The sequence below is a fragment of the Callithrix jacchus genome, chromosome 2 (genome assembly GCF_049354715.1).
Source record: "Callithrix jacchus isolate 240 chromosome 2, calJac240_pri, whole genome shotgun sequence".
Taxonomy (NCBI): domain Eukaryota; kingdom Metazoa; phylum Chordata; class Mammalia; order Primates; family Cebidae; genus Callithrix; species Callithrix jacchus.
In genome coordinates, this window is record NC_133503.1 from 154,547,839 (window position 1) to 154,574,088 (window position 26,250).

A 26,250-nucleotide genomic window follows, 5' to 3' on the forward strand; every position below is an offset into this window, starting at 1 on the left:
GAGGAGGAAAAAAACCTCTCTGAATAAGATGCATAACACAATTTGATAGACAAATTAGCTCTAAAGTGTTAGGGAAGACATGACTATCTGGACAAAAAAACCACAGGCGTATGAGCCATCTTTAATGTTTCTAGATAACCCAGAAGGCTGTTGTTGGGCTTGGTTCCAATTTTGTAGATTTTATTTATAAATTTAATATTCTCTCTAAGATGCAGCAATCACAGAAGTGACTACTATAACTCAAGTATATCATACATAGTCATCTATTTTTGCAGAGCTACTAAAACCAACTTATGCCATTATGGAAATATTCTCGTGTTACTGTGGAAACACAACAGAAAGCCTTCTTAATTGTAACATTAAATGAAAATTTGCTGTTAAAAGTATTTCTTAAGATTATACATTTTTTCTCAGCTAACTTACTCCAGTTCTGCACTCAGTAAAGATGGATCAATGTCAACTTTCAAATAAGAAAAACTAGTTAAGTGTTCTATTATCTTATTTAGATTTTTGTTTATAAGTCCTAATTTTTACTTCTTAAGAGTACAACTGAATTCTTTTTCCTAGCTTCTCTTTTTCCTTTTAAACTGTGGCTAATTTCTTGCTATAAACTGAAATTACCTAACTGAAACATAATTTGGTAATCCCAAGCTTGTAGAATGCAAAGAAATAAGCAAAGTAAAATTATATTGACAATTACATTTTTATTTATTTAAAATGCTTCAAAGTTTTCTTCATCAGTGTGTATACTCCCTCTGCCTCTGTCAAGGTCTACTGGCCACAAAAATCTCTAGATCTGTATTCTGACCTAGATCTCAAAATTAATGAAAATGTACTTCACATTTTTAGTGAATACATTCAAGTAGCTTAATGAAAAAATTAGTTTCACCATCAAGAGAAACAGAAAAAAATGAATGTGTTCCTCTCTAGTCCTCATATCTTTGCCTAAAATAACTCTCACCAACTGGTTCTCCCTTTAAAGGTAAATTTAGAATCAAAAGAGGCAAATATTTTTAAAAAATTTGTGTGTGTGCATGTGTGTGTGTGTGTATGCATACTTTGAGAGTGTGATCCACAAGCCTGCTCCCCAGCAACGGAAAAAATTATGAAAAACCAACTGTTTAAAGTTTCTGGAAACAGTCCTAAGGGAATATATCAAATGAAGATCTCATTAAAAAAATCTAAAATTCAGTAAAGTCTTTGATATCTGAACCAAGACTGCTCCCTCCCTCACTCTTCCAGTTCACTGAAACAGAAACAACAGACTGGTGAAGCCAAAAATACAGAAGGGCCCAGTATCCCTGCAGCTCTTGGTTGGGGACAGCTACCTTTTAGGAGGGGCAGGATGTCAACATTTCTCATCCTTATCCCACCTACTTGTTGCTGCTGCTAAGTCCTCTGCAAGTGAGGCTGAAAGGCAGAGGCTACCTAGCCTCTACTGGTTGGCCACAGGTTCTGTCTTGGTGTGGTACTGCTGAGAAAAAGGGATCCAACAGCCCTTCCCCTGGTTTATAAGGCAATGGGTCCATGCTGAGAGAGGCAAGATGAAAAGATCTAAGGCTACCACCCCCACCTTCCACCTATCCCATGCCTCCTAAAGCGTGAATGTCACTCAGAGAAAGTGTGCACTGTCCCTACCCCCAGCTTTAGAATTTTGACTCAGAGATTTTGCTTGGGGGAAGAAATACGCCTTAAAACAGGTAACTCTTAGTATCTTCCCAAAGGACCAGATTTCCTTTTTAACAAAGCCAAGGAAATTCAAGCCTAAGATAACTTTCAGAAACAGCAGAGGCTGTGGTGAAATACAATTGGTGGATCTGTATTCATTGGAGATGTAAGCTCAATTGTAGAGCAGATAGTTTGTAGAATAGAATCTGGTTTTAAAAATGATAATGGATGGAGCCCTCCTGCTAGTAGAGCTTTACAGTTGGGTTTGTCCAAAGAAAGGTACAGTCAAAGAGACCTTTGTCCAAACCACTGTCATCTCAGGGTGACTGTAGGCACAGCCACAGCTATGACCTCCAACTCTATCACAGGAACAAATTAAAAGGCTAAACATTATACGAGGTTAAGAGGTAGACAGAATACACCTTAATCAAATAGACCGGCTCAACACTAAATAAACAAGCAAATAACAACAATAGCCTGCAAGAGGTGGGGGCAGGGAGGGAATACCTAGAGTTACTACAATATATTATCCAAAAAGAGACATGTGAAGAAATAGGAAAGTTATAACCCACAGAACAAGAAAAAGAAGTAGGCAACAGAAATGGCCTATAATAGTGACCAGATGTTAGGCTAAACAGACTTAAAAGTTGCCATTATAAATATATTCAAAGAGTCAAGGGAAATCATAATCAATGAAGTAAAAGAAGGTACATTAATGATGTTGTATCAAATAGAATGTATCAATGAAGAAGTAGAAAGTGTAAAAAGAAACCAAAAGCAAATTTTAGAGTTCAAAAGTGTATTTACTGAAGTGAGGAGGGGCCTAACAGTAGATCTGAACTGGCAGATTAATATCACCAGTGAATTTAAAAACAGACTATTGACAAAGATTATACAATCAAAAGAACAGAGCAAGAACAAACAAATAAAAATGAACCAAGCCTCAGAGAAATATAGGACAGCAATAACTGCAACATACCCATAATGGGAGTTCCAGAGGAGAGATTTAGAGAAAGGAGCAGAAAAATATTCAAAGAAATAATGGCCTGGGCACACTGGTTCACACCTGTAATCCTAACACTTTGAGAGACTAAGGCAGGAGGATTTCTTGAGCCTAGGTGTTTGAAACCAGCCTGGGCAATATAATGAGACCTGGTCTCTACAAAAATTCTTTAAAGTTAGCCAGAAATGGTGGTGCACACCTGTAGTCCCAGCTACTCAGGGGGCTGAGGTGCGAGGACTGCTTGAGCCCAAGAGCTTGATGCTGCAGTGAGCCATGATTGCACCACTGCACTCTAACCTGGGTGACAGAGTAAGACCCTGTCTCTAAAAATAACAAATCAAAAACTGAAATAGTGGCTGAAAACTTCTCCAAATTTACTGAAAAAAAAAAAAATCATCTACATAGCCAGAAAATTCAATAAAGTCCAAGTAAGATAAAGGCAAAAAAGTTCAGTCACTTTCTATACAGATACACTTATCATAATAAAAATACAGAAAGCCAAATCACAAAGAGAAAATCCTGAAAGCGAAAAAAAGATTCATCTCCTACAGGGGAACTTCAAGAAGATTAACAGCAAAAGCTTCTCAGCAGAACAATGGAGGCCAGAAAGCAATGAGTTGGCATATTCAAAGAAAAAACCAAACAACTGTTAACCAAGAATCCTATATCCAGCAGAGTTAACTTTCAAAAATGAAAGCAAAAAAATAGACATTCTCAGACAGACTAAAAACAGAAAATCTGTTTCTAGCAGACCCACCTTACAAGAAACATAGAGTAGGTATACACTGTATTATTGAGCCTGTAACATATCAAAATGTAGTATCTTGGCAGTAACAGCACAATGGAGGTAGGTGGGAGCAAAACTGTATAAGGCTAAGGGAGTAACTCTAGATAATAACTTGAATCCACAAGAACAAATAGAACCAAAAATGATAAATAAGAAGGTTAATATAACAAAAGCTATATATACACACTTACTTTCCTTTCTTCTATAAGCTTTAAAAGTAATAAAAAGTGGCCAGACATGGTGGCTCACGCCTGTAATCTCAGCACTTTGGGAGGCCAGACAGCCAGATCACCTGAGGTTAGGAGTTTGAGACCAGTCTGGCCAACATGGTGAAATCCTGTCTCTACTAAAAATACAAAAAATTAGCTGGGCACAGTGAAGTGGGCCTGTAATCCCAGCTACTTGGGAGGCTGAGGCAGGAGAATCAGTTGAACCTGGGAGGCAGAGGTTGCACTGAGCTGAGATTGCACCACTGCACTCCAGCCTGTCTGGGTGACAGAGTGAGAATCTGTCTCAAAAATAAAATAAAATAAATTTAAAAAATAATAGTAATAAAAAGCACATAAAGTATTAATCATAATAATGTACTGCTGGATTTGTAACATTTATAGATGTAAGATGCATAACAATAATACCATAAAAAGAGAGAAAATGGAATAGAGCTATACAGAAATAACATCTCTATATCACATTAGAATAAAGTCAGTACAAATCTAAAGCCTTTTCTAATAATATGTATATGGAAAGCCCCAGCAAACAAAAAGGAAATCTCTCTCTCTCGCTATACAAATATATACATACACACATATACATAAATGTGTATGTAGAGAAAATCATTTAAAAAATTAAAATGCCACATAAGAAAAAATTCACGACATGCAAAAGAAAGCAGTAAAAGAAGAGAAAGACACAAGACACAGAAAACAAAAATTAAAATGGCACACAAATCCAGCTATATCAGTAATGAAACTAAATGTGAATAGATTAAGCAATCCAAAAAAAGGTACAGATGTTCAGACTGGATTGAAAAAACAAAATCCAACTACTGTGTATGCTGTGTACAGGACACACACTTTAAATTTACTGATATAAACAAGACTGAAAATTTAAAAGTGGGAAAAACTATTATGCAAAGAATAATTGAAAGAAAGCTCAAATAGCTATGCCGATATCAAACAAAATACACTTTACCAGAGCTTTGAAAACACATGCAGCAAAAACTGACAGAAATGAAAAGAAAAATAGACAATACAGCAATAGTTACGAGACTTCAATACTCTACTTTCAATAATACATAGAACAATCAGACAGAAGACAAAGAAAGAAGTCGAAGACATGAACAACACTCTAAAAAAAGTTCTAAACCAACTAGGCCTAAAGAATATCTATAAAACACCCCACCTTAAAGCAGCAGAATACAAATTCTTCTCAACTGCACACGGAACATTCTGCCGGCCATTCGACAAACTTAGAACAACTCAAAACAACTGAAACAATTCCAAGTACATTCTTAACAAAAATAAAATTAGAAATAAAAAAGACAAAAATTTGGGAAATTAACAAATATGTGAAAATTAACACTCTCCTAAATAACAAATGGGTTAAAGAAATCAAAAGGGAAATCAGAAAATACTTTGAGATTAATAAAAATGATGAAATATACTTAAATTTATGGAATACAGCTGAAGCATCTGTAGAGGGAAATTGATAACTGTAAAAGCTCTATTTAAAAAGAAGAGGTACCTCAAGTTAATAACTTAATCTTCTACCTATAGCCAGAAGAAAGGAAATAAAAAAGATGGGGCATAAACAAATGAAGTAGAGACAGAAAAAGAGAGGAAAAAAAATCAGTAAAACCAAAACCTCATTGAGAAGATTAACAAAATTGACAAACTTTACCCAGACAAAGGATTGAAACTACTAGCTCAGATATGAAAGAGATATTACTAATGACCATACAAAAATAAAAAGGATTACAAAACAATACTATGAGTAACTACATACCAATAAATTACAGACAATCTGAGGAACATGCCATACCAAGTAGAGACCGACTTACTAACCTCTTAGTAAACTGCCCATAAAGGGCCCAGGCTGAAGTGGCCTCATTGCCAAGTTCTACCAAACATTTAAAAAGTTTTGAATGTAATGAAGATATTGAGGGAAAAAAATAAAAATTTAATACCAGTTTTTCAAAAACGCTTCCAAAAAGTGGAAGAAAAGGGGAGCACCTCCTCACTCATTCTATGAGGCTTGCATTACCCTAATACCAAACCCAAACAAAGATGTCACCAACAATACTACAGACCAACATTTCCTATAAATACTGACATGAAAAATCCTCAATATTTCCTGTGAATACTGGCATAAAACATCCTTAACAACATATTACCAACTGAACCCTGATACATAGAGAGAATAATGTATCATGACAAAGTGAAATTAACCTCAGAAATCCAGTCATGTTAATATGTGAAAATCAGTTAATGTAATATATCAGAATACAAAATAGAAAAGCAAAAATCACATGATCATCTCAATCAGAAGTATTTGTTATCTTTCATGAAAAAAACATTCATCACACCAGAAACAGAAGGAAATTTCTTCTATATCTGGGGGCTATGGAAGGACAGGTGAATGACAGATTTCTTTTTGAGATGATAAAAATGTTCTACAATTGACAGTGGTGATTGATGGTTGCACATATCTTCAAATATGCTAAAAGTCACTAAGTCATAAATTAAACAGTGTGTGAATATCATCTCCATAGAACTGTTAAAAAAAAAAAGGACAAAAATGTAAAACCTAGAATGAAAGGAATCTGTAGCACTTCAGTACAAGTAAAAATATTCTGCCCAAGCAAAATTCTCTTATAGACAATCTGTAGAATGACGAAATTGGCAAAGGCCTGCTAGCTTTTCTATCTGGGGTTACATAAATGTCCATGAAAGCACTGTATTTAGCATTCAGTTACACAACTCCACACAAAAAGAGAATTTAATAGCTTTTGGAGAGGCTTAAATAAAGGATACTGTTTCCAGTTAACCTCACGGGGGATTTGTGGAGTAGAAGGAAAGCATCACCACCATTTAATAGTTTTCTCATGGCTGAGATGATACATAGAAAATATAAAGGACTGGCTGGGTACAGTGCCTCACACTTGTAATCCCAGCACTTCAGGATGTGAAGGCAGGTGGATCACCTGAGGTTAAGAGTTTGAGACCAGCCTGGCCAACATGGCAAATCACCAACTCCACTAAAAATACAAAAATTAATTCCTTTGACAGAATTTATTACTGCTTCTCTTCAGGTAATATATTTCTTCTTAGAACGATTTCATAAGCCTGAAAAAACATTTCACTAAAAATTGATATACGATTCTAATTTAAAGACAACAGTTTACCTTAACATTTGACTTTTTTGAGAAATTCACCACTACTCCCCAGCCAAAGTCATCTCCTTCATTCTTTACCTAAAAAGAAAGAAAAGCAATTAAGCAAGAATCAAATGTATATCTACAAGGCAATTTCAGTAGTTTACACCTACATTCTAGGCTAATAGAGCTTTCTGAATTTTCTGATAAAGTATCTTTTGAAAGAGCACTGCTAAATTATTAACACTGCAGGAAAAAAAAAAAATCAATGTCAAATTTCCTAGGCCCCTAGAACAGCAATAACGGGAATCTTTCAGTTGGCAAATGAATGCTGAAAATGACAGTGTGTTCCAAGGATATAAATTTTTTATATCTAATATGTTCATCAAGAACTTAAAATTGCCTTCCTTTTAGTTAGCATTTCATAACTAGCAATACTTTATATGTTAATTCCAAAACTAGATACTTCAATTTACGGTCTCCAGAATAATAACTAGCGGTGATTAAAAAGCTTTTGCAGAAGCTCCTAAGCTAGTGCTATGTGAAACAGGTGAAACAATATGATTACTATAGATCAACTACTGTAGCAGGAAGCATTTTATCAAGATAAAAAATAAATTACAATCTTTAACAAAAATATTTTAATAATAATATTGAAATATTCAAGTATTTTATGAAGAAACAATGACATACCTTTACCAAACGACCTGGTTGTAGAAAAGGTAAGCAGTATTTTGGTTTGTGAATATATTCTTCAATTTCTTTACCCAATTTGGCAAGCTGTTGTCTAATCTTATAATAGATAACTACACTTTCTTCATTGGGAATTACTATTTTATTATACTGTTCTTCTGAGTTCTTTACCTCTGTAAATAGAACACATGTACAAAATCAAAGTTACACATCTCATTTAAATTATACCCAAGACATAGTTTTTGTTTCCTATTATGTCGGTGCAAAAGTAGTTGCAGTTTTTGTTTACCTTCTACCTTCCTGTAAGTCTCTATGTGTTTAGCCATCCAAAAGCTCCCCAAACCCTGTCCTCTGTGCCTTTTATGGAGGCTTTATTGGATAGACATGATTGACAACTGCGTAGAAATGTGATTGGTTACGATCGAACATGAACAGACTAAGTGGGGAAACCAGCAAGATCTATCCATTAAGATTTTTTTTTTTTGCCTGTCTGTATAGCATTTCTTCCTCCAAGGAATGAGGCAGCACCTCTTTTGAAATCGGTGTCTTGTGACCTAAAATTAGACAAGGTAGGTTATAGAATTTTTTTCTGTCTGTCTCCAAAATATAAAGAGTAGAGACAATTGCTACCTTGGGAAGAAAAAGCAGCAGATGAAAGGAGGGCAGCAGAAGGTCAGAGAGAGATTCTATCTTTTGAGATCTGCTTCTGACCCAACATTATAACAAAAGACTAACAAGGGCTATGGAAGTTATAAACCAGAAACCAAGGACAAAAACAAATTCATCAATAAATCACAGGCCACACCCTAATTTTTTAATAGGGATCTCATATTAACAGGATATATAATTTCAAAGATACTGGCATATTATTAGAATTGTATTTAGTTATTAATTAGTTCAGTCTATCATTAAATAGTATGAATATGTCTCTATGTGTTTAGAGACATAGAGACAGGCCATGCAGATCTGTAGGCTTTTATTTGATCTTGTCTGGTTTTAAAAGTAGGAGTGATCTTGGCAAATATATTTTATATTTTTAGGCATTTGGTATAAATTGAACTAGGAGATAATTTTTTGGTTTGAGCTTCTTTTGAGGTATTGACTAATATTGATTTTTAAAATGTGTAATGCCATTTAAAAAATCTACAGCCTTTTTTGTTTGTTTGTGACAGTCTTGGTCTTGGGTCACTCTAACCTCTGCCTCTCCCAGGTTTAAGCAATTCTCCTGCCTCAGCCTCTCAAGTACTGAAACTACAGGCATGTGCCACCATGTCCAGTTAATTCTTGTAGTTTTAGTAGAAACAGGGTTTCATCATCTTGGCCAGGCTGGTCTCGAACTCCTAACCTCAAGTGATCCACCTGCCTTGACCTACCAAAGTGCTAGAATTACAGGTGTGAGCCACCGCACCCGGCCTATACAATCTCTAGTTTTTAAATATCCTTTTTCTTATTTTTAAATCTATGGAAAGGACATTAGAATTGGCCACAACGTTGGTCTAGATTTTAGGCAGCAAGAGTAGCCTAGCACGTACCTTCTCCATATTGTATCTCTATTTAGATGTGGTAATGTTACACAGGTGTAGAACAAGTGCCATCTTTACAATTAGGCAAATAGTTGTACTGATTTTTAGTCTACTTCGTCAGATGGGATGAAGGTACAATTCATCCTATTGGGCTCTTAGAAATTCTGATAAAAGAATTAAAATATAATTTGTTTTCTGTTTAGGAATTATCTTTTTCAGCATTTGTAGTTGTAGCCCTTGTCTTAGGACCATTCTATCAGTAAAGAAGGAAAAAAAGTTGTTCTTTTGAGGTAATGTGTTCTAAGAAACACTTAAAAGTGTTTTTTCAGCTAGGCACAGTGGCTCACACACATAATCCCAGCAACTTTGAGGGGCTGAGACAGGAGGACAGTTTGTACTAAGGAATTCAAGACCAGCCTCAGAAAGACAGTGAGATCCCATCTCTACAAAAATAAAAAATTAGGTTGGTGTGATGTTGCATACCTGTAGTCCTAGGTACTTAGGAGGCTGACGGTGGAGAAATCCTTGAGCCTGGGAGGTTGAGACTACAGTGAGTGAGCTATGACTGTGCCAACGCACTATAGTCTGGGCAACAGAGTGAGACCCTGTCTTCAAACAAAACAAAACAAAACAAAGTGTTATTTTATCTTTTTTTTTTTTTTTTTTTGAGACTGTCTTGCACTATTGTTGCCCAGGCTGGAGTTCAGTGGCACAATCTCAGCTCACTACAATCTCTGCCTCGTGGGTTCATGCGATTCTCCTGCCTCAGCCTTCCAAGTAACTGGAAGTACAGGTGTGTGCCACCACTCGTGGATAATTTTTTCATACTTTTTGTAGAGATGGGATTTTGCCACGTTGGCCAGGCTAGTCTTGAACTCCTGGCCTCAAATGATCCACCTGCCTCAGTCTCCCAATGTGCTGAGATTACAGGCGTGAGCCACCTTCCCAGTATTTTTTGTATTTTTTTATGTCACAGAACAGTACTAACATAGAAGTCTCCTGTGACTCAATGTGTGAGGACTTTTTTTCCTCCCACACACCAAGCAGTGGATACCAGCTGGGTGTTCCCTAATTTAATATTGATACTATCCACCTGGAGATAGCATCAGATCTCACAGGTTGAGAGTTCAGTCCCCAAGACTCCCCCTAACTCTACCCCAACTAGTCACAAGCTAAGGTCTCCAAAATTTTAGACACTAGTCACAAGTCTAGCCACTAGTCAACAGTTACGGCCTCCAAAAATTTTAACAAACTGAAATTTCTACAACTTCCTCTTTAGGTATGATTATTTTTGTGTGTCACAAAACTAAATAAAAAAAAAATTTTCAGTTTATCACAAAAACATTTTTTAAATAGACAAAAAAATATGTAAGACAAAGTCTAAAAAGGTCCCGAACACAAGAGCTTTTGTCCCCACAGAGATGGGGTGCATCATCTTCCTCAACACAGAGATAAATTTTTGTTTACCTTCCTATAAGTCTCCTCATATTTAGCTACGCAAAAGTTCCCCAAATCCTGTTCTCCTGGACCTTTTAAAGAAACTTTTAATTAGATGGACATAATTCACAACTATACAATTAAACAAAAAAGATATATAATCTAATACTAATAGAGTAAAAAAAAAAACCCAACAAAGCCCATTTACTTAAAAGTTTTGAGTCTCTCTATATAACATTTCTTCATCCAAGATAGAAGACAGAATCCCCTTTAAAATGGTACCCTTATGACCTATAAGTCAAACAAATATTTTTATGAACAGATCCAAGACAAAAAGACCAAAAAAGAAAAAGGAAAAAAACCCTGCCTTAAAAACATTTTTAAAACTAGGTTAAAAAAAAAAATCTAATTTTTAAGGCCTATTAAGGCCTATTTCTAAGGCCTAAAGTGCCCCAACGTTTTAACAAGACTATATATAACAAAGGGTATAAAAATTATATGCCAAAAATCATAGACAAATACATACCCATCACAGTTTTAAATACTGGTAAAATCCAATTTATTTTTTTCTTTTGTTGTTCATGCTTTTGGTGTCATAGGTAAGAAATCACTGCCAAATCCAAAATTATGTAAATTCACACCTGTGTTTTTTTCTAAGAGTTTTAAATTTTTAGCTCTTACATTAAGAACTTTATTTTGAGTTAATTTTTGTATATGGTGTGAGGTAAGGGTGCAACTTTATTATGCATGTTGCAATCCTGTTGTCTCAGCACTACTTATTGAAAAATCAATTGACAATAGATGTATAAGTTTACTTCTGGACTCAACAATTCTACTCCATGGATCTGTATCAAACTGCTCTATGTAATCTGCATGCTTCAGTTTCTTAATCTAGGAAATGAGTATGACAATAGTACACATATCATAACAAAGCTTTACTAGGGACTGATGAAAGACACAGAACATACTTAGCTAACAGTATAGCTCATAGTAAACAGAAAGGAGATTGCTACTATATTATTATTATTATATTTGTTATTATCATCAACCTTTTTACCAACTGTTCCTAGAGCTCTAAGTTCTAGTCTTCTGTACTACCTTGGGCATACTGCATCAACCTGGTCATTTTTAAATGACCTGCATCACTGCTTACAGAAGTTGTATTTCAGTCATTAAAGACTAGAGTACTATGCATAACGAGCATTACGGCAGTAAACATTATCAGGAAAAAAAATTAAACCCTCTAAAAGAATATTTGACAGACTAACGTCATTAAGAGTTACATGAAAATGAAGACTGCACACCAAAATGATGATCCTACTGTCCTGCCCAGAGTTACATATAACATTGTATCTGTGGGAACCAGGGGTACACTAAAGGCAGCACTGACAGGAGGAATTTAAGAAAATGATATCTGCTAGTCGTGAAAGAATGAAAGAAAGAAAGAAAGAAAAAGAAAGAAAGAAAGAAAGAAAGAAAGAAAGAAAGAAAGAAAGAGAGAGAGAGAAAGAAAGAAAGAAAAGAGAAAGAAAGAAAGAAAGAAAGAAAATGATATAAGGGAATATCTATGCGGGACAATAGGAACGCATCCAGGGAGATATATTTTTATATAACGGCAAATTACTTCTGTGCTCAGACTATTTAACTAATGAGTGAAAAGTCTGAAAAATATTTTAAGAAGTCACATTTATTTTGTATCTAGGATTCTAACTACAGCCACTCTAGAAAGTTATTAACTTTAGGTGCAGTCTGTTCTTTTTTCCTACAAATTAAACAAGCAAAAATCAGTTTCTATAATCTTTCCTCATGTTAAAAAAAGTTTTCATTTATGTCTTTCAAAACTGATAATATACATGTAACAAATTAGAAAACAAAAGACATAAATTAATGAGGCAACTTGCTTGTGAGACTGCGACTATGAAGCAAATTAACTTAATGTAAGGATAGCACCTCTTCCACCCCAATCAGATAACTGAGGAACTTCAGTATAAGAAGCTGGTTTAATTGCAGTGCAAATGAGAAGACCCCATGGTCACTGCCATAGGAAAGCCTCAGAATTTCAGAAGAAACCATGTAAAATATACCCGTAAACTCTTATGACAGTGTGTAACCAATTTCTTCCTTTTGAGGAAGATGGGAGATGGTGGTTACAAAGACATATTTATAGCATATAATGTAGTATATAATAGTGTGTACAATAGATAAACCTGTGAGTGACCGGGAAATGAATGCCATGCTCAAAACCGAGCAAATTTTACAAGTAAAAGCATAGGTTGCTTTACTGCTCTATGGCAATACTATAAGTTTTTACATTAAGCACTTACTGAGCATTTAACATAGATTATCTCATTTAATTCTTACCACTTGGATGAACTGGTTATTATCCCAACTTCATAAACAAACTAAGGCCCAGGTAGCCTTGATTCAAACCCTCATCTAACTGCACAGCTCTTCCCATTACCACTAGTATTATTAAGGAAACTAAACAAAAAATCTAAAATTAAATACGCATTTTTCTTTTCAGTAAGGGCAGAGTAAAATCCAAGGACTTCTACTTTCATGGCTCACTGAGAAACATACTGTTGATTTGATAAATCAAAATGAAAAAATATCTCATATATGTGAGCCATCTGTTATAATTTTATAAACATTCTATCAATTCTACGCTTCAAAAGACAATAGTCTACATTTTAATTCTGGTATATTTTAAGGTGGTAAAAATAATACCAGAGCCTTGAAAAGGCACTAGTAGTATATACAACAAAAGACATATATTCCTCCAAGTAATGAGTGAAAATAGGAATGAACTCCATTCAGGATATATTCTCTTACACTACATGCTCTGTTTGATCACAACTCTCAGCTCTGCAAACTGTACTAGAGGTGTTTCAATTCCCTTATTTCTCTTTCATCACTCATTCCTACCCCTTCCATTAAAAAGTATGTTATACTTTTGATAGTATTTTCACTTACTGGTTTCAGAAGGTTAGAAAAACAGAGCTTGCCCCTTTAAAACCAGTGGTAGAGAAGTGCAGGGATAATTCAATTCCAAGTAGATACAGGTATACAGAGGCAACACCAGTGAGCAAAGATCATGTTACTTACAATCCCTTTAAAAGGTTAAGTCAGAACCACACTGAAAAAACAAAACACAAAAGCTGGAGACTGCGGAGACAGAGAACATGGGATGGAAATGTCTACCTAAATGGAAAAAACCGAGGCAAAATTAACATTTTATGTGGGTCAAGGTTGAGGACTGCAGCCAGAGACACACTTCTAAGTTCGGGGAGTACTCTGGATACTGAGGGGCTCAAGTTTCCAAAGAAAAAGGGATGAATCAAAGGAGCGGCTAGATTACAAAAGGTGTCAGGAATTCTCATTGGTTAACAAAAATAACGCCGGTTAGTGACTGGCTATACATTGCTGCCACTTGGCATCAGACTAGAGAGCACATAGGAAGTGGTTTCAAAATTAATTATTTAGTTCCGAGGTTAGGACAATTGAGACTTGACTTCTGTTACTTTTTAAATTATTTTCTTGGCCTGAAAATTTAAAGGGGCTCCCAATCCTTAGGTAAAAGGTTTTCTTTTTAATTTCTCAGAGAAATGGTGGAATGTTTACATTCATTGAGTGAGTAGTAAAATCTTTGCTCTAAGTCATACTGAACAATCTCTGGGCCCAGCCAGAAGTCAGAAAGCAGGCTTAAAAAAACACAGGATAATACTTGGGAGTTTCCCCTCTAACCTCTACTGTACCACGGATACTTTAAAAAGGAATTTACTGATTGTCAGAATGTAAAAAGAAAAAACAAAAACAAAGATAGGTGCACCAATATACACTTCTGTTTCACTTGGTTATTCAGTCTCCAAACCAGTCTAACTGCTGCTTCTGTTGTATGTATAATTTTCCTACTCATACATGACTTTGTGCTAACTGCTTAGGAGAAATACTTCAAAGTTTATTTCCTTTTAAGTATGAAACTAGCTTGTAATCTTACACCCTTCTTCTAATGACAGCATCTGAAATTTCCATGATATGAGGTAGAATTAATAAATTTCCTTCCTATTTAATCTGATTTTAACGCTTCCTTAATTCAATCCCAAATCCAAAGTGTATTTAAACCTTGCTAGTCTCTTTTTATTATTAATGTAATTTTCAGTAGGAGATTTATAGCTCTTTTAAAAATGTAGTTCTCTGAGACTAGAATCCTATTTTCTCTTTGCAGAGACCATAGTTTATCAGCCAAACACGAGGGGCATTATTAACTACTTTTATGAGAAATTAATAAAATGCAACATGATCTGAAATTATACATTTGTCATGTTGTAAGGTTTTTAAAAAATATTCAAAAATTTGCTTATAGAAGTTTACTAAAGGTGAGTGTTAAGACCATTCAGCTTACATTTTTAAAAAATTGTCATCTTTGATTTTTTTTTTAATTAGAGGGGTTACTACATCTATTCTCACCACTTTATGAATGGTGAAACCCTGTATCTACAGAAAATACAAAAATTGGCCAGGCATGGTGGCAAGGCCTGTAGTCTCAGCTAAGCTGTGAGGATCAATTGAGCACGAGAGGTCGAGGCTGCAGTGAGTTGTGATGCATTCCAGCCTGGTGACAGAGCAAGACCCCATCTAAAATAAAGTAAAGTAAGAGTGGAATTGTCCTATATACTCATGATAGAAAGGAATCCCAAGTTTGTCTCATTAAATAAATCATGATACAGTTATAAAATGGAAATATTTTCCAGTTATTAAAAATCATGCTTTTTTGAAATTAAAAAAAAATTTTTTTTTTGAGATGAAGTCTCACACTGTCACCCAGGCTGGAGTACAGTAGCACAGTCCTGGCTCACTGCAACCCCTGCCTCCTGGGTTCAAGCAATTTTCCTGCCTCAGCCTCCCAAGTAGCTGGGATTATAGGTGCCTACCACATGCCTGGCTAATTTGTTTTGTATTTTTAGTAGAAATGGGGTTTCACCATGTTAGCCAGGCTGGTTTCAAACTCCTGACCTCAAGTAATCTGCCTGCCTCGGCCTCTTAGTGCTAGGATTACAGGTATAAGCCATCGCACCTGGCCAAAATTAAAACTTTAAAAGCCTGAATCAATGAGCTAGTAAATGCAAAGCATTTAATACAAGGCTAGGCACAGGTAAATATTTAACAAATGATATTAATTATAAGCATTATCTTTACCAGTATAATTATCATTATTACAAAAACTTCACATCTGATTTTGCCTTTAAAAAGCATACTTATTCATAAAACAAAACAAAAACTACGAAGTGTTAACAGTAGTTGGGTAGCTATTTCTGAGATTACAAATGATTTTAACTTTCCTCTGTATCTTTTGTCACATTTTCTTCTTCCTTTTTTCAATGACTATGCACAATTTTTTATAAGATTTATCCAAACCAGTGGTTTATTTTTTTCACATTCAAGTGAAAACCAGTAGTTTAAATCGTTGCCTTCATTTTAGCTCTTAATCAGCTCCTATAATCATCAGCCGTACTACCCTCTAAAGTAAGAATCAATGTACAATTCCACTTCAACAGTTACAATAGAACATTTACTTTTTGTGCTTTAGTAAGCATTATCTTAAGAACTGAAAATTCCAAAACAAATCTAAACTCTAATCCAAGTTAAAGCATTATTTTTCATTTTTCCCTAAACACTCACAGGCTTATACCAGGGCACTATTTTATAATGAGAAATGGTGAAAGGACAAGACTAATAAAAACGTGCTTCTTACAGGTCAAGTTTTAATATACCAGGCTTTGTGTTATTTCATTGTTCAGGACCATGAGTTATATGATATATAGGCATGAGACAAGAATTATACTAAATCTGAGCCAACTACAACAGAAAAGTTTCCTGCCAGGGTTTTCTTTCCTTCATTTTGAAATGTTCTATTCAGTTACAATGACCAACTACAGTTGTGCAGTCCATTATGTACAAATCAAAATTTATCTTACCAAAAAAAAAAAAAAAAAAGCAGCCAATAATGCAGATATTCTGCTAGTCAATCTCCTAGCAATACTAAGCTGTTATGGTATTTTATACTTACTCTCTACTACTCCTGGAATTGCTCTGTAATGCTGAAACTGGTAGAAGGATTTTTCCAACATGTACTCCGGATTAATTTCTTCTACGCGCAGTAAGTTCAAAACCATGTTGTAAGTCAAATGGAAAGCACTATTTAGAGGATCAGCGGAGCCCTAAGAGAGAAAAAACTTGTCAATTTTGTAGTTTTCTGAATAAATTTACACAAGTACCTTTAACCTACTATAATGCTTAACAACATAGTCTACATTAAGAAATACTACAGAAATGCATTAGTTCTTTCCTTCAGTTGACCAATACAAAATAAAATCACTGGTCTTTGAGAAAGTGAGGGGGAAAAAAAATCAGGATGACAGTATTTAAAATACTGTTTGCCAAATGTTTAACTCTCTTCTCCTCTGAGCACACGACAGGATTGCACTTTTTTGGTTCCCCCAGAGGCTGTGCACTGCAGCCTTGAAATCTTGGGCTCAAGTAGCTGTGATTACAGGCGTGTACCACCACATTTAGCTAATTTTTTATTATTTTGTAGAGATGGCAGTCTCACTGTGTTACCCAGACTGGTCTTGAACTCCTGGGTGAGCTCAATCCTATAACCTCAGCCTCTCAAAATTATGGGATTACAGACAGACTTTTTTTTTTTCTGAGATGGAGTTTCACTCTTACTGCCCTGGCTGGAGTGCAATGGTACAATCTTGGCTCAGCACAACCTCCACTTCCCAGGTTCAAGTGATTCTCCTGCCTCAGCCTTCCAAGTAGGTGGGATTACAGGCATGCGCCACCAAGCCTGACTAATTTTTTGTATTTTAAGTAGAGACGAGGTTTCTCCATATTGGTCAGGCTGGTCTCAAACTCCTGACCTCAGATGATCCACCTGCAGCAGCCTCCCAAAGTGCTGAGATTACAGGCATGAGCATGGCCAGCCCTATTCTTTATCTACACTTTGTTAATTCCTTTTTGTCCTCCTAACTGTGGCTGTTACTAGAGAGCTGGAGTAATGACTAGACAGTATAAAATGTTTTATTATAAAATATAAGTTCTACTGTAGAATGTTATTATAGAATAATGCAACCTAAACTCACAAGGTTTATGTCTAAAATAGTTCCTTCACACATAAATTTCTCTTTCAGTAGTGTCTCTTCAGAAGTATTTTTTAATACAAATACTTCACAAGTATGAAAATGGTTGTGTAGTTATTTAAATAAGAGAATGACCAAATTCTTGGAAGATAAATTTAGAAATATCTAGAAGCGCAGTATCATTATGTTGGCAACATAATTCTAAATGGCATAGCATATGCAAATACTCTCAGAGTACTCAGGGGTTCTTAAATTGAAGTCCACAGGACAACCTTATGAAATCCAGAATTTTAAATGTTTAAAGACAGGATTTTATGCAGAAAAGGGGGAGACTTTTCTTTTGAGTCACAAATAATGGAATTCCTTAATTCCTGAAAACTCAAAAGCCACACACTTTACGGAGATAGTAAGTCCCTAAAACCTCGATCTTTATCCACATTTCTTAAAAACAGTGCCAAAAGGAGTAGTGAAGTTAGCATGAAAACCAGATTCTTGGAGAAAAGAGGGATTAAAGAACTTCAGCTACTTTACAATTTTGCAAACCGTTTATAGACTTTTCTGTTTTCTCTTCTATGATTATGTCCACTAAGAAATCTGGGGTTTCAATATAAGAAATGTTTATTTCTAACCCTATGCTCTGCTTCTATATTCCCAACTGCTATACAAACACCCACGTAAATTCTGTCACCTGAAACTCAACATGGCTTTTTGACATTCTATCCAAGTAAGTCCAGCATAGTCCCAACTCACACCTCCTGTACCAGTGTAATTACTAACAGCACCCTCTTTAACTCTGACAATATCCCAATTTGGATGATAAATAATATCACTACATTATCTAAAAAAATGAAATTTCTCTCTCTTGCTCTTCCTTATTTCTGACCAACTTTCTCTTTCACACAGATTAATGGTTAATGAGTTACTCATTTAAATTCCAGCTTAGGAGCTTGTTTCTTTTGTGTTCTCTCTCCCTTTTTAATCAATTATTGCAGATCATTTACTCAGTATGTCTTAGTCCTTTTGTTTCTTTACCATTGCCACCACTCTAGTCCAAAGGTTCATCAAATCAAACCTAGATTATGAGAACTAGCATTCTAACGCCTAGATTACTGCCATCCTAACTGTTCTCATTTCAATTTTCCTCCTAATTTGTTTGACTTGCTGCTGCCAGATGACTCTTCCCAAACATGCTTTCACTGTGATATACCACCCTACTCAGCAATAATATATTATTAAAGTCCCTGTAGGTACTCGGAAATCAGTGTTGTAGTTTATACCAAATTTCATTTTATTCTCCCCCCAATGAAACAGAATGGAAAATAATACGTCACAGTAGAAGTATGTTGTTTTAAGAAAATTTTGTTTCTCAAACACATACACATAAGTATACTGGACATGCTGTAAACTCTATTGTTTGCTAAAGGTAAGGGTAAAAGTGGAAAATACTGAGGCTCAGAACTGAACACCCAATTTAACAATCAAGTTAATAAACTTCTCTCACATCTATAAGTATCCACACAAATCTTTTATTTTAGCAAAACTAAGAACTCCAAATACATGTTAATTTTTGATTCTAAAGCCCCTCCTATTTCCTGAAATACCATTCCTTCCTTTCAGCCATGAAAATAAAAATGTAAACTCCCACTCTGATTCCAATCCTTTGGAGCTTGCCCCACCTACATTCCTCCACAAAGCCTTAAGTCCAGAATCATCTCAAATTTCCCTGAACTAGACTTATCAGAAGTTATATTACAGCACTGGGCCATATACTGCTTCCTGTACACTTCTGTTCTATGTATATATGTAAATATATTCCTTAAGTTTAGAAATGATCACCATTTACTGAGGGCTTAGCATATGCCAATCACTGTACTAAATACTTTAAATACCAAACCTTCAATTCACAACAATTTTCTGTCTCCATTTTAAATAAGAAACAGAGGTTTAAGGAGGTGCAGGGACTTGCCAAGACTAAACAAGTAGAAGCTAAAATCTAGGAGTATCTAGGTTTAAAGTCCTCATGGAGGGCAAGTCATATCGGAACTTATTTTATATTCTTATCACTTCAATGCATCACTCGTATTACTAAAAATATAGGAACTCTTAAGTGTTGATAAAGTACTCTTTATAAATGTATCAAGAAACAGCCTAATAAGAGGATTACCTAAAATTTAACTGGAACGAGACAGGTAACCAATGATAAATGAAGATATTTGTAAACTTTGAAGGATTCCAGGCAAAATTTGAAGAATTCCTTTTTGCCAATTTGCTTACTGAAAAGATATTAAGATTGAGAGAGCCAAACATACCAATTACCTAGAACAGCTTTTGTAGTATTTTATAAATATTAACATAATGATCTCTTACATTTTAGAATACATAGTTCATTTCGTCAAGTAGTTCTAAAAAATTAACAGGCTAAGTATTTTTGCATTATAAACCATAAAGGTGGAAGGAGAAACATATAAATGTGAATCTTCCCACTTTAGAAAAGGCCTGTAGGTAGTTATCTTATGTAAAGTTACAGAACTAACTTTAAGAGAAAAGGTATGTGCTTCTTAAATTCACAAATAATTTAAATAACCAATAAGGTAAAAATTAATTTTCTTTTAATTCAGGAAAATTTGATTCATTGTTGAAAAGAACACATTACTGACTAGAAGTATCACACTATGAAAATTAGCACTTTATTAAGTAACTAGTACATTTATTTCATCATTTCAGAAATTATAGAAATGATTTTGATAAAACCAATAATATTTACTCAAAATACTGTGAAATTTTTACACTCTTTGGAAAATATGGGTACTATATTGGAACATGTATTTCTTCTGGTTATACTGAAAAAAATGTAATACTTCTTAACTGCTAACAAATAAAAAGATGCACTCACCAGTCTTTTTGAAAGGCTGTTTAATAATACACATTTTCCCATTTACTCAACTTTTCATTTGAACAAACATTATGAAAACTGATTTTTTTAAACTAATATCAAGTAATAAAAAATGTAGCAAAGGAACTGTTGCCTTATGTCAAATTCTGTTTGAGCTAACAGCAGATACTTCAACAACAGGAGGACTGGAAAAGATGAATAGGTTTCTTTATTGCTCCTTTAAAAATTAGTCAAGCTGGCCAGCACAGTGGTTCATGCCTGTAATCCCAGCACTCTGGGAGGTCAAGGGGGCAGATCACTTGAGCCTGGAAGTTCAAGAAAGTCTTAGCAACATGGCGAAACCTTGTCTTTAAAAAAATGATTAAAAAAAAAATTAGCCAGGTGTGGTGGTGCATGCCTGTAGTCACGCTACTTGTGGGGAGGATCACTTGAGCCCAGGAGGTCAAGGCTTCAGTGAGCTAAGATTACACCACTGCACTCCAGCATGGGCAACAGAGCAAGACCCTGTCTCCAAAAAAAAAAAAAAGCAAAGCATGGCTCATGCCTGTAATCCCAGGACTTCATGGGGTTGAGGCAGGCAGATCACCTGAGGTCAGGACTTCAAGACCAGCCTGGCCAGCACTGTGAAACCTCATCTCTACTAAAAAAGCAAAAATAAAAATTAGCTGGGCGTGGTGGCAGGCACCTATAATCCCAACTACTAGAGAGGCTGAGGCAGGGGAATTGCTTGAACCCATGTAGGCGGAGGCAGCAGTGAGCAAGTTAAAAATTCCTCAAACCATAAAAATAAAGGGAAAAATTAAAGTATTTTAAACTCACAATAATTATTTACATGCTCGAATATATAAATGTGTGTGTGTGTCTGTGTGTGTGTGTGTGAATGTACTGAGATTCTGAAAGCTCCAACAGGCAACAAACACATGTATTTTGACATATTTCTAACATCAACAATAGGAAAAATGACTATGACAAATAGACTTGAATTATACTAACGTACAAAGTAAACCTACTATTTCTACATATAAGGTGACTATGAAGAAGCTACATATTTTAATTTTTGAGAAAATGACTTTAGAAACTCAGTATTTCTATTAAAGTTTTGAAATTACTTAAGAATGATCACTTATTTTTGCTTGTAAGAAAATAAAATATACCGATGTGACTACTTTTTAGCCTATATACTTTAAGTACATCAAAGAACAAACTGCTGTCTCCTGTCAAACTATGTTTAAACCAATGAAAAATCGATTTGCAAGAGGTATCGAGAAGCAGTGCCATATAGTAGTTAAAAGCATAAACTCTGAAATCAGATTGCCTGAGTTCAAAAGCAGGATTTTCCATTTGACAACAACATAGCTCTGGACAAATTTTTTAACTTCTGCATGCCTTATTTATAAAATGGAGATAATGGCCGGGCTCAATGGCTCACGCCTATAATCCTAACACTGGGAGGCAGAGGCGGGCGGATCGATCACCTGAGGTCAGGAGTTCAAGACCAGGCTGACCAACATGGAGAAACCCCATCTCTACTAAAATACAAAAAATTAGCTGAGCGTGGTGGCATATGCCTGTAATCCCAGCTACTCGGGAGGCTGAGGCAGGAGAATTCCTTAAACCTGGGAAGCAGAGGTTGTGGTGAGCTGAGATTGTGCCATTGCACTCCAACCTGGGCAACAAGAGCAAAATTCCAACTCAAAAAAAAAAAAAAATATATATATATATATAATGGGGATAACAGTAATTACCGTAATTAATATTTGAGACTTATTGAACATTCAGTAAATACTAGTTGTTACGAATATTGAATAAGTTACCTATAAATTCTTTAATGATAGTAAAACTACCTGGAAAAAATACTAGAGGAAAGAAGTTGTATGTCAGTCTTAACAAAAGAAATACGCTTAGAAACACAGATACACAAACAGGTACTACATCTTTTCGGTCAATCAAACTGTAATATTCAAAGTGAAATGTTCCCCTTCATACCCCTGAGGGTGGCTATTAACCAAAAGGGCAGGTAACAAGTGCTAGCTAGAATGTAAAGAAATAAGAAGCCTCATATACTGCTGGTGGGAATGTAAAATGGTGCAAATGCTAAAGAAAACAATCTGGCAGTTCCTAAAAAGATTACACATAGAATTACTCTATGACCCAGCAATTCCATTCCTAGGTATACCATCAGGAGAAAAGAAAACATATTCATGTAAAGCCTTGTTAAAAAAAAAAAAGAAATGTTCATAGCAGCATTATTCACAACAGCCAAAACATGGAAACAATCCGAATGTCCATCCAGTGATGAACAGATAAAGTGTGGCATATCCATTCAATGAAATATTACTCAGCAATGAAAAGGAATGAAGTACTGATAAAGATGTTGCAACATGGATAAAGCCTGAAAACATCAAGGTAACTAAAAAAAGGCCAGATACAAAAGGGTACATATTATATGAGTCTGGTTATATGAAATGTTCACAACAGACAAATCCAGAGACAGAAAATAAATTAGTTGTTGTCTAGGGCTTGGGATGTGGGTGGTCTTGTGAAGAAAGAAGAGTGACTGTTAATAGGTATGGGGTTTTTTTTTTGGATTGATGAAATGTTCTAAAATTGATTGTGGTGATGGTGACAAAACTCTATGAATACATTAAAAACCAGTGACTTGCGTGGTATGTGAATTATAGCTCAATAAGTCTACATGGAAAGTTAATTTTAAAAACGCAATGAAAGGTGATATAACGTTACACTTACAAGGTAACAAATCCAGAAATGTCAAGTAAATGGAATGAAAACTCTGTATTAAAGGAACCAGATGCTGTCATTAAAATATTACCTCCTACAATCTGGCAACCTGATTATGTTCTTTCCACACACACAGTACAAGGAAAGAAAAACAGTATGTGTTATATCTGGCACAATTAAAGAAAATAAAAATACAAATTTTCAGTCTTGTTTAATTTTCCTTTCATGAAGAACTAGAGTTTTCCAAGTGTTGATCTCTAAAATTGAAAATAAGACACCATATTACTATCAATATGTACAGACAAGCTTTGTCTTCATGTATGTAAAAATATATAAAGATATACACACCTTTATCTATTTTGCTTCAGCATACCAAGCTTCATTATGACTATATCTCAAATTACCCACAAAGTTTCCAAGTCTAAAAAGTTAAGACACACAGTCTGTTTCATAGATACTGACCTAAGTGTGTCTTAACATGTTTTGAAGTAGCTAATTTTTTTTTTGAGATAAGAGTCTTGTTCTGTCACCAGGCTAGAGTATAGTGATGCGATCTCAGCTCACTGCAACCTCCACCTCTTGGGTTCAAGCGTTTCTCCTGCCTCAGTCTCCCCAGAAGCTGGGACTACAGGCATGCAACACCATGCCCAGCTAGTTTTTTGTATATTTAGTAGAGAGGGGGATTTCACTATGTTGGCCAGAATGGTCATGGTCTCTTGACGTAGTGATCCATCTGCCTTGGCTTCCCAAAGGGCTGGGATTACAGGTGTGAGCCACTGCACCCAGCCTGAAGTTGCTAATTTTAAGTAGCTAATGAGCTGGCAATTAATTTTATGGGTTTTTTTTTTTTCTTGAGATGGAGTTTCGCTCTTGTTGCCCAGGTTGGAGTGCAAGGGGCGTGATCTCGGCTCACTACAACCTCTGCCTCCTTGTTCATTCAGGTGATTCTCCTTCCTCTGCCTCCTGGGTTCAAGTGATTTTTCTGCCCCAGCCTCCAGAGTAGTTGGGATCACAGGCATGCACAACCACACCCAGCAAATTTTTTGTATTTTTAGTAGAGATGGGATTTCACCATGTTGGCCAGGCTGGTCTTGAACTCCTGACCTCAGGTGATCCACCTGCCTCGGCCTCCCAAAGTGCTGGGATTATGGCAGTAAGCCACGTGCCTGGCCTAATTTTGTGTTTTTAATTAAAGTTTGCTACCTTATTAACACTTTTGTCTATATGAATAAGAAGAAAAAAGCAACCAGGCCAAAATTCCTTGAGTCTGTTCCTTCAAAACAAAAATAAAATCCTAGACCATCCAAAGCAAAAATACTAAGCAAGCAAAATAAAAGTCAAATCTACAATAAAGCTTAAAAAGTGTCCTTTATAATTGGGATATTTATAATCAATAGGGTAAACTGTAAAGGTAGACTGCTGAATTAATTTATTAAGCTATCTGGGCTTGCAAAGGTAGAGGAAGCTCATTGCCTGCCCAAAACACTTGATATCAATCATGTGCCCTATTTCCTGTTCTGCCAGGTAAAGGTCAACCTGTGCAATGGAAGGGTAAAATAAAGAGATTTCTTAAATTTGGAGGACAAAGTAAACATTTCTGCCCTCTCTGGAGATCTTCACACCCTGTCCATTACATGAGTTGCTCTCTATCTATTAGGTGAAGTGGGATACAAGATATTAGTATTTGAGCAGTTACATCCTTCTATCTTCCCAAACCCAGGTAGTTTCAGTATATTAACTCATTTTACTTAGGTAAAATGAAATGGCTCCTGAAGTATATTTCTGGAATTCTTGGTAAAGGCATAGAATCTTAATGCAGTTACCTTAAGTAATTGTTTTCCAATTGTTGGGCTCATCTTTTCATCTACCATAAGAATTACAATTCCTCTATCATCCATTCCTCTCCTTCCAGCACGACCAGACATCTGAATGTATTCACCAGAAGAAATCTGAAAGAACATAGTTAAAATTCAGAGTTTAGGAAATAAACTGGTTAAAAAACATATTCTTAAAATTTCTCTTACTGTTAAATTTTTAAGTACAAGCAATAAACCCTAAAAAAGGAAACGTGATTAAAAATAACATGAAGTTTTAGAAGAGTTAAAGTCAAAGCATAAAAATGCAAAATACATGAGAATAATGTCACAAACCCACATCGCACTGACATAACAAAACTAAATTTTAGACTTATTATCGTCTTGGATCTAAAATTTATGCTTTTAATCTAAATTTAAAGCCTACAAATTAGGCTTTTAAAAATGTTGGCTTTTCACAGTAAGCCAATTACTGTTAATTATGCTTTCAAATATATGACAGCTACTGGGAAATATTGATTGGCTTATTCACTGGCATTAAAAAAATACATTTGAGCTAGATATTCTAGAAAACAGCAAAATCTAAGAATGCAAACAATGACCCAAACTCAACCAAATATCAATTCTGACTTGATAATTAACTTTCTGAATTTGCAAAATTAGATGACTATAATTCATGCTTTTTGAAAACGCAAAATTCTCTATTTTCTTGGTATGTATGCTTGGAGTTTGGTACAGTCCATATGTCACTAAGAACAACCTAATAGAGGAAGATTAGTAAGCCTCCTACATACAGGCTTTCAGGGCACCACTGAACCACTTCAACACTGGGCAAATTTTTTCCATAAGTACACGTATATTTTTCTCCTGTGGAAAGGATGCAGATTCTTTTTAAAAAATTGTAACTGAAAAAGAGTTAAAAACTACTATAGGTCATGCTGATGCCTAAGGATGCTGGTGGCAGTCCCAGCTTAGACATGGTTAGCAGAACTGCTGAGACACTGAAAGCCCACTGCCTGTGAAATGCTTCAGGGACACTGCCTACAGAGCAGGTCCCACCAGCCTCACCAGAGAGGATGCCCTTATGTCCATGATGGGCTGTGGGAAAAGTAAGGTCCTTCCCAAGCCATCCAACGATGTCCAGCTGGATCTGGGCAAGAAGAAAGTACAGCTGGGCC

At 35.4% G+C, this 26,250-nt stretch overlaps 1 protein-coding gene across 1 annotated transcript in view; it reads right to left on the reverse strand.

Annotated features, from left to right (window-relative positions):
* The window catches only part of MTREX (Mtr4 exosome RNA helicase), a 110,830-nt gene that overhangs the window by 35,561 nt on the left and 49,019 nt on the right, over nucleotides 1-26,250 (reverse strand). The window contains exons 15-18 of the mRNA XM_002744961.6: nucleotides 25,082-25,207; nucleotides 16,552-16,702; nucleotides 7,525-7,697; nucleotides 6,862-6,930 (exon numbers count right to left, since the gene is read on the reverse strand). Coding sequence (XP_002745007.1) covers nucleotides 6,862-6,930; nucleotides 7,525-7,697; nucleotides 16,552-16,702; nucleotides 25,082-25,207 — 519 coding nt within the window. The remainder of the gene's footprint in view (nucleotides 1-6,861; nucleotides 6,931-7,524; nucleotides 7,698-16,551; nucleotides 16,703-25,081; nucleotides 25,208-26,250) is intronic.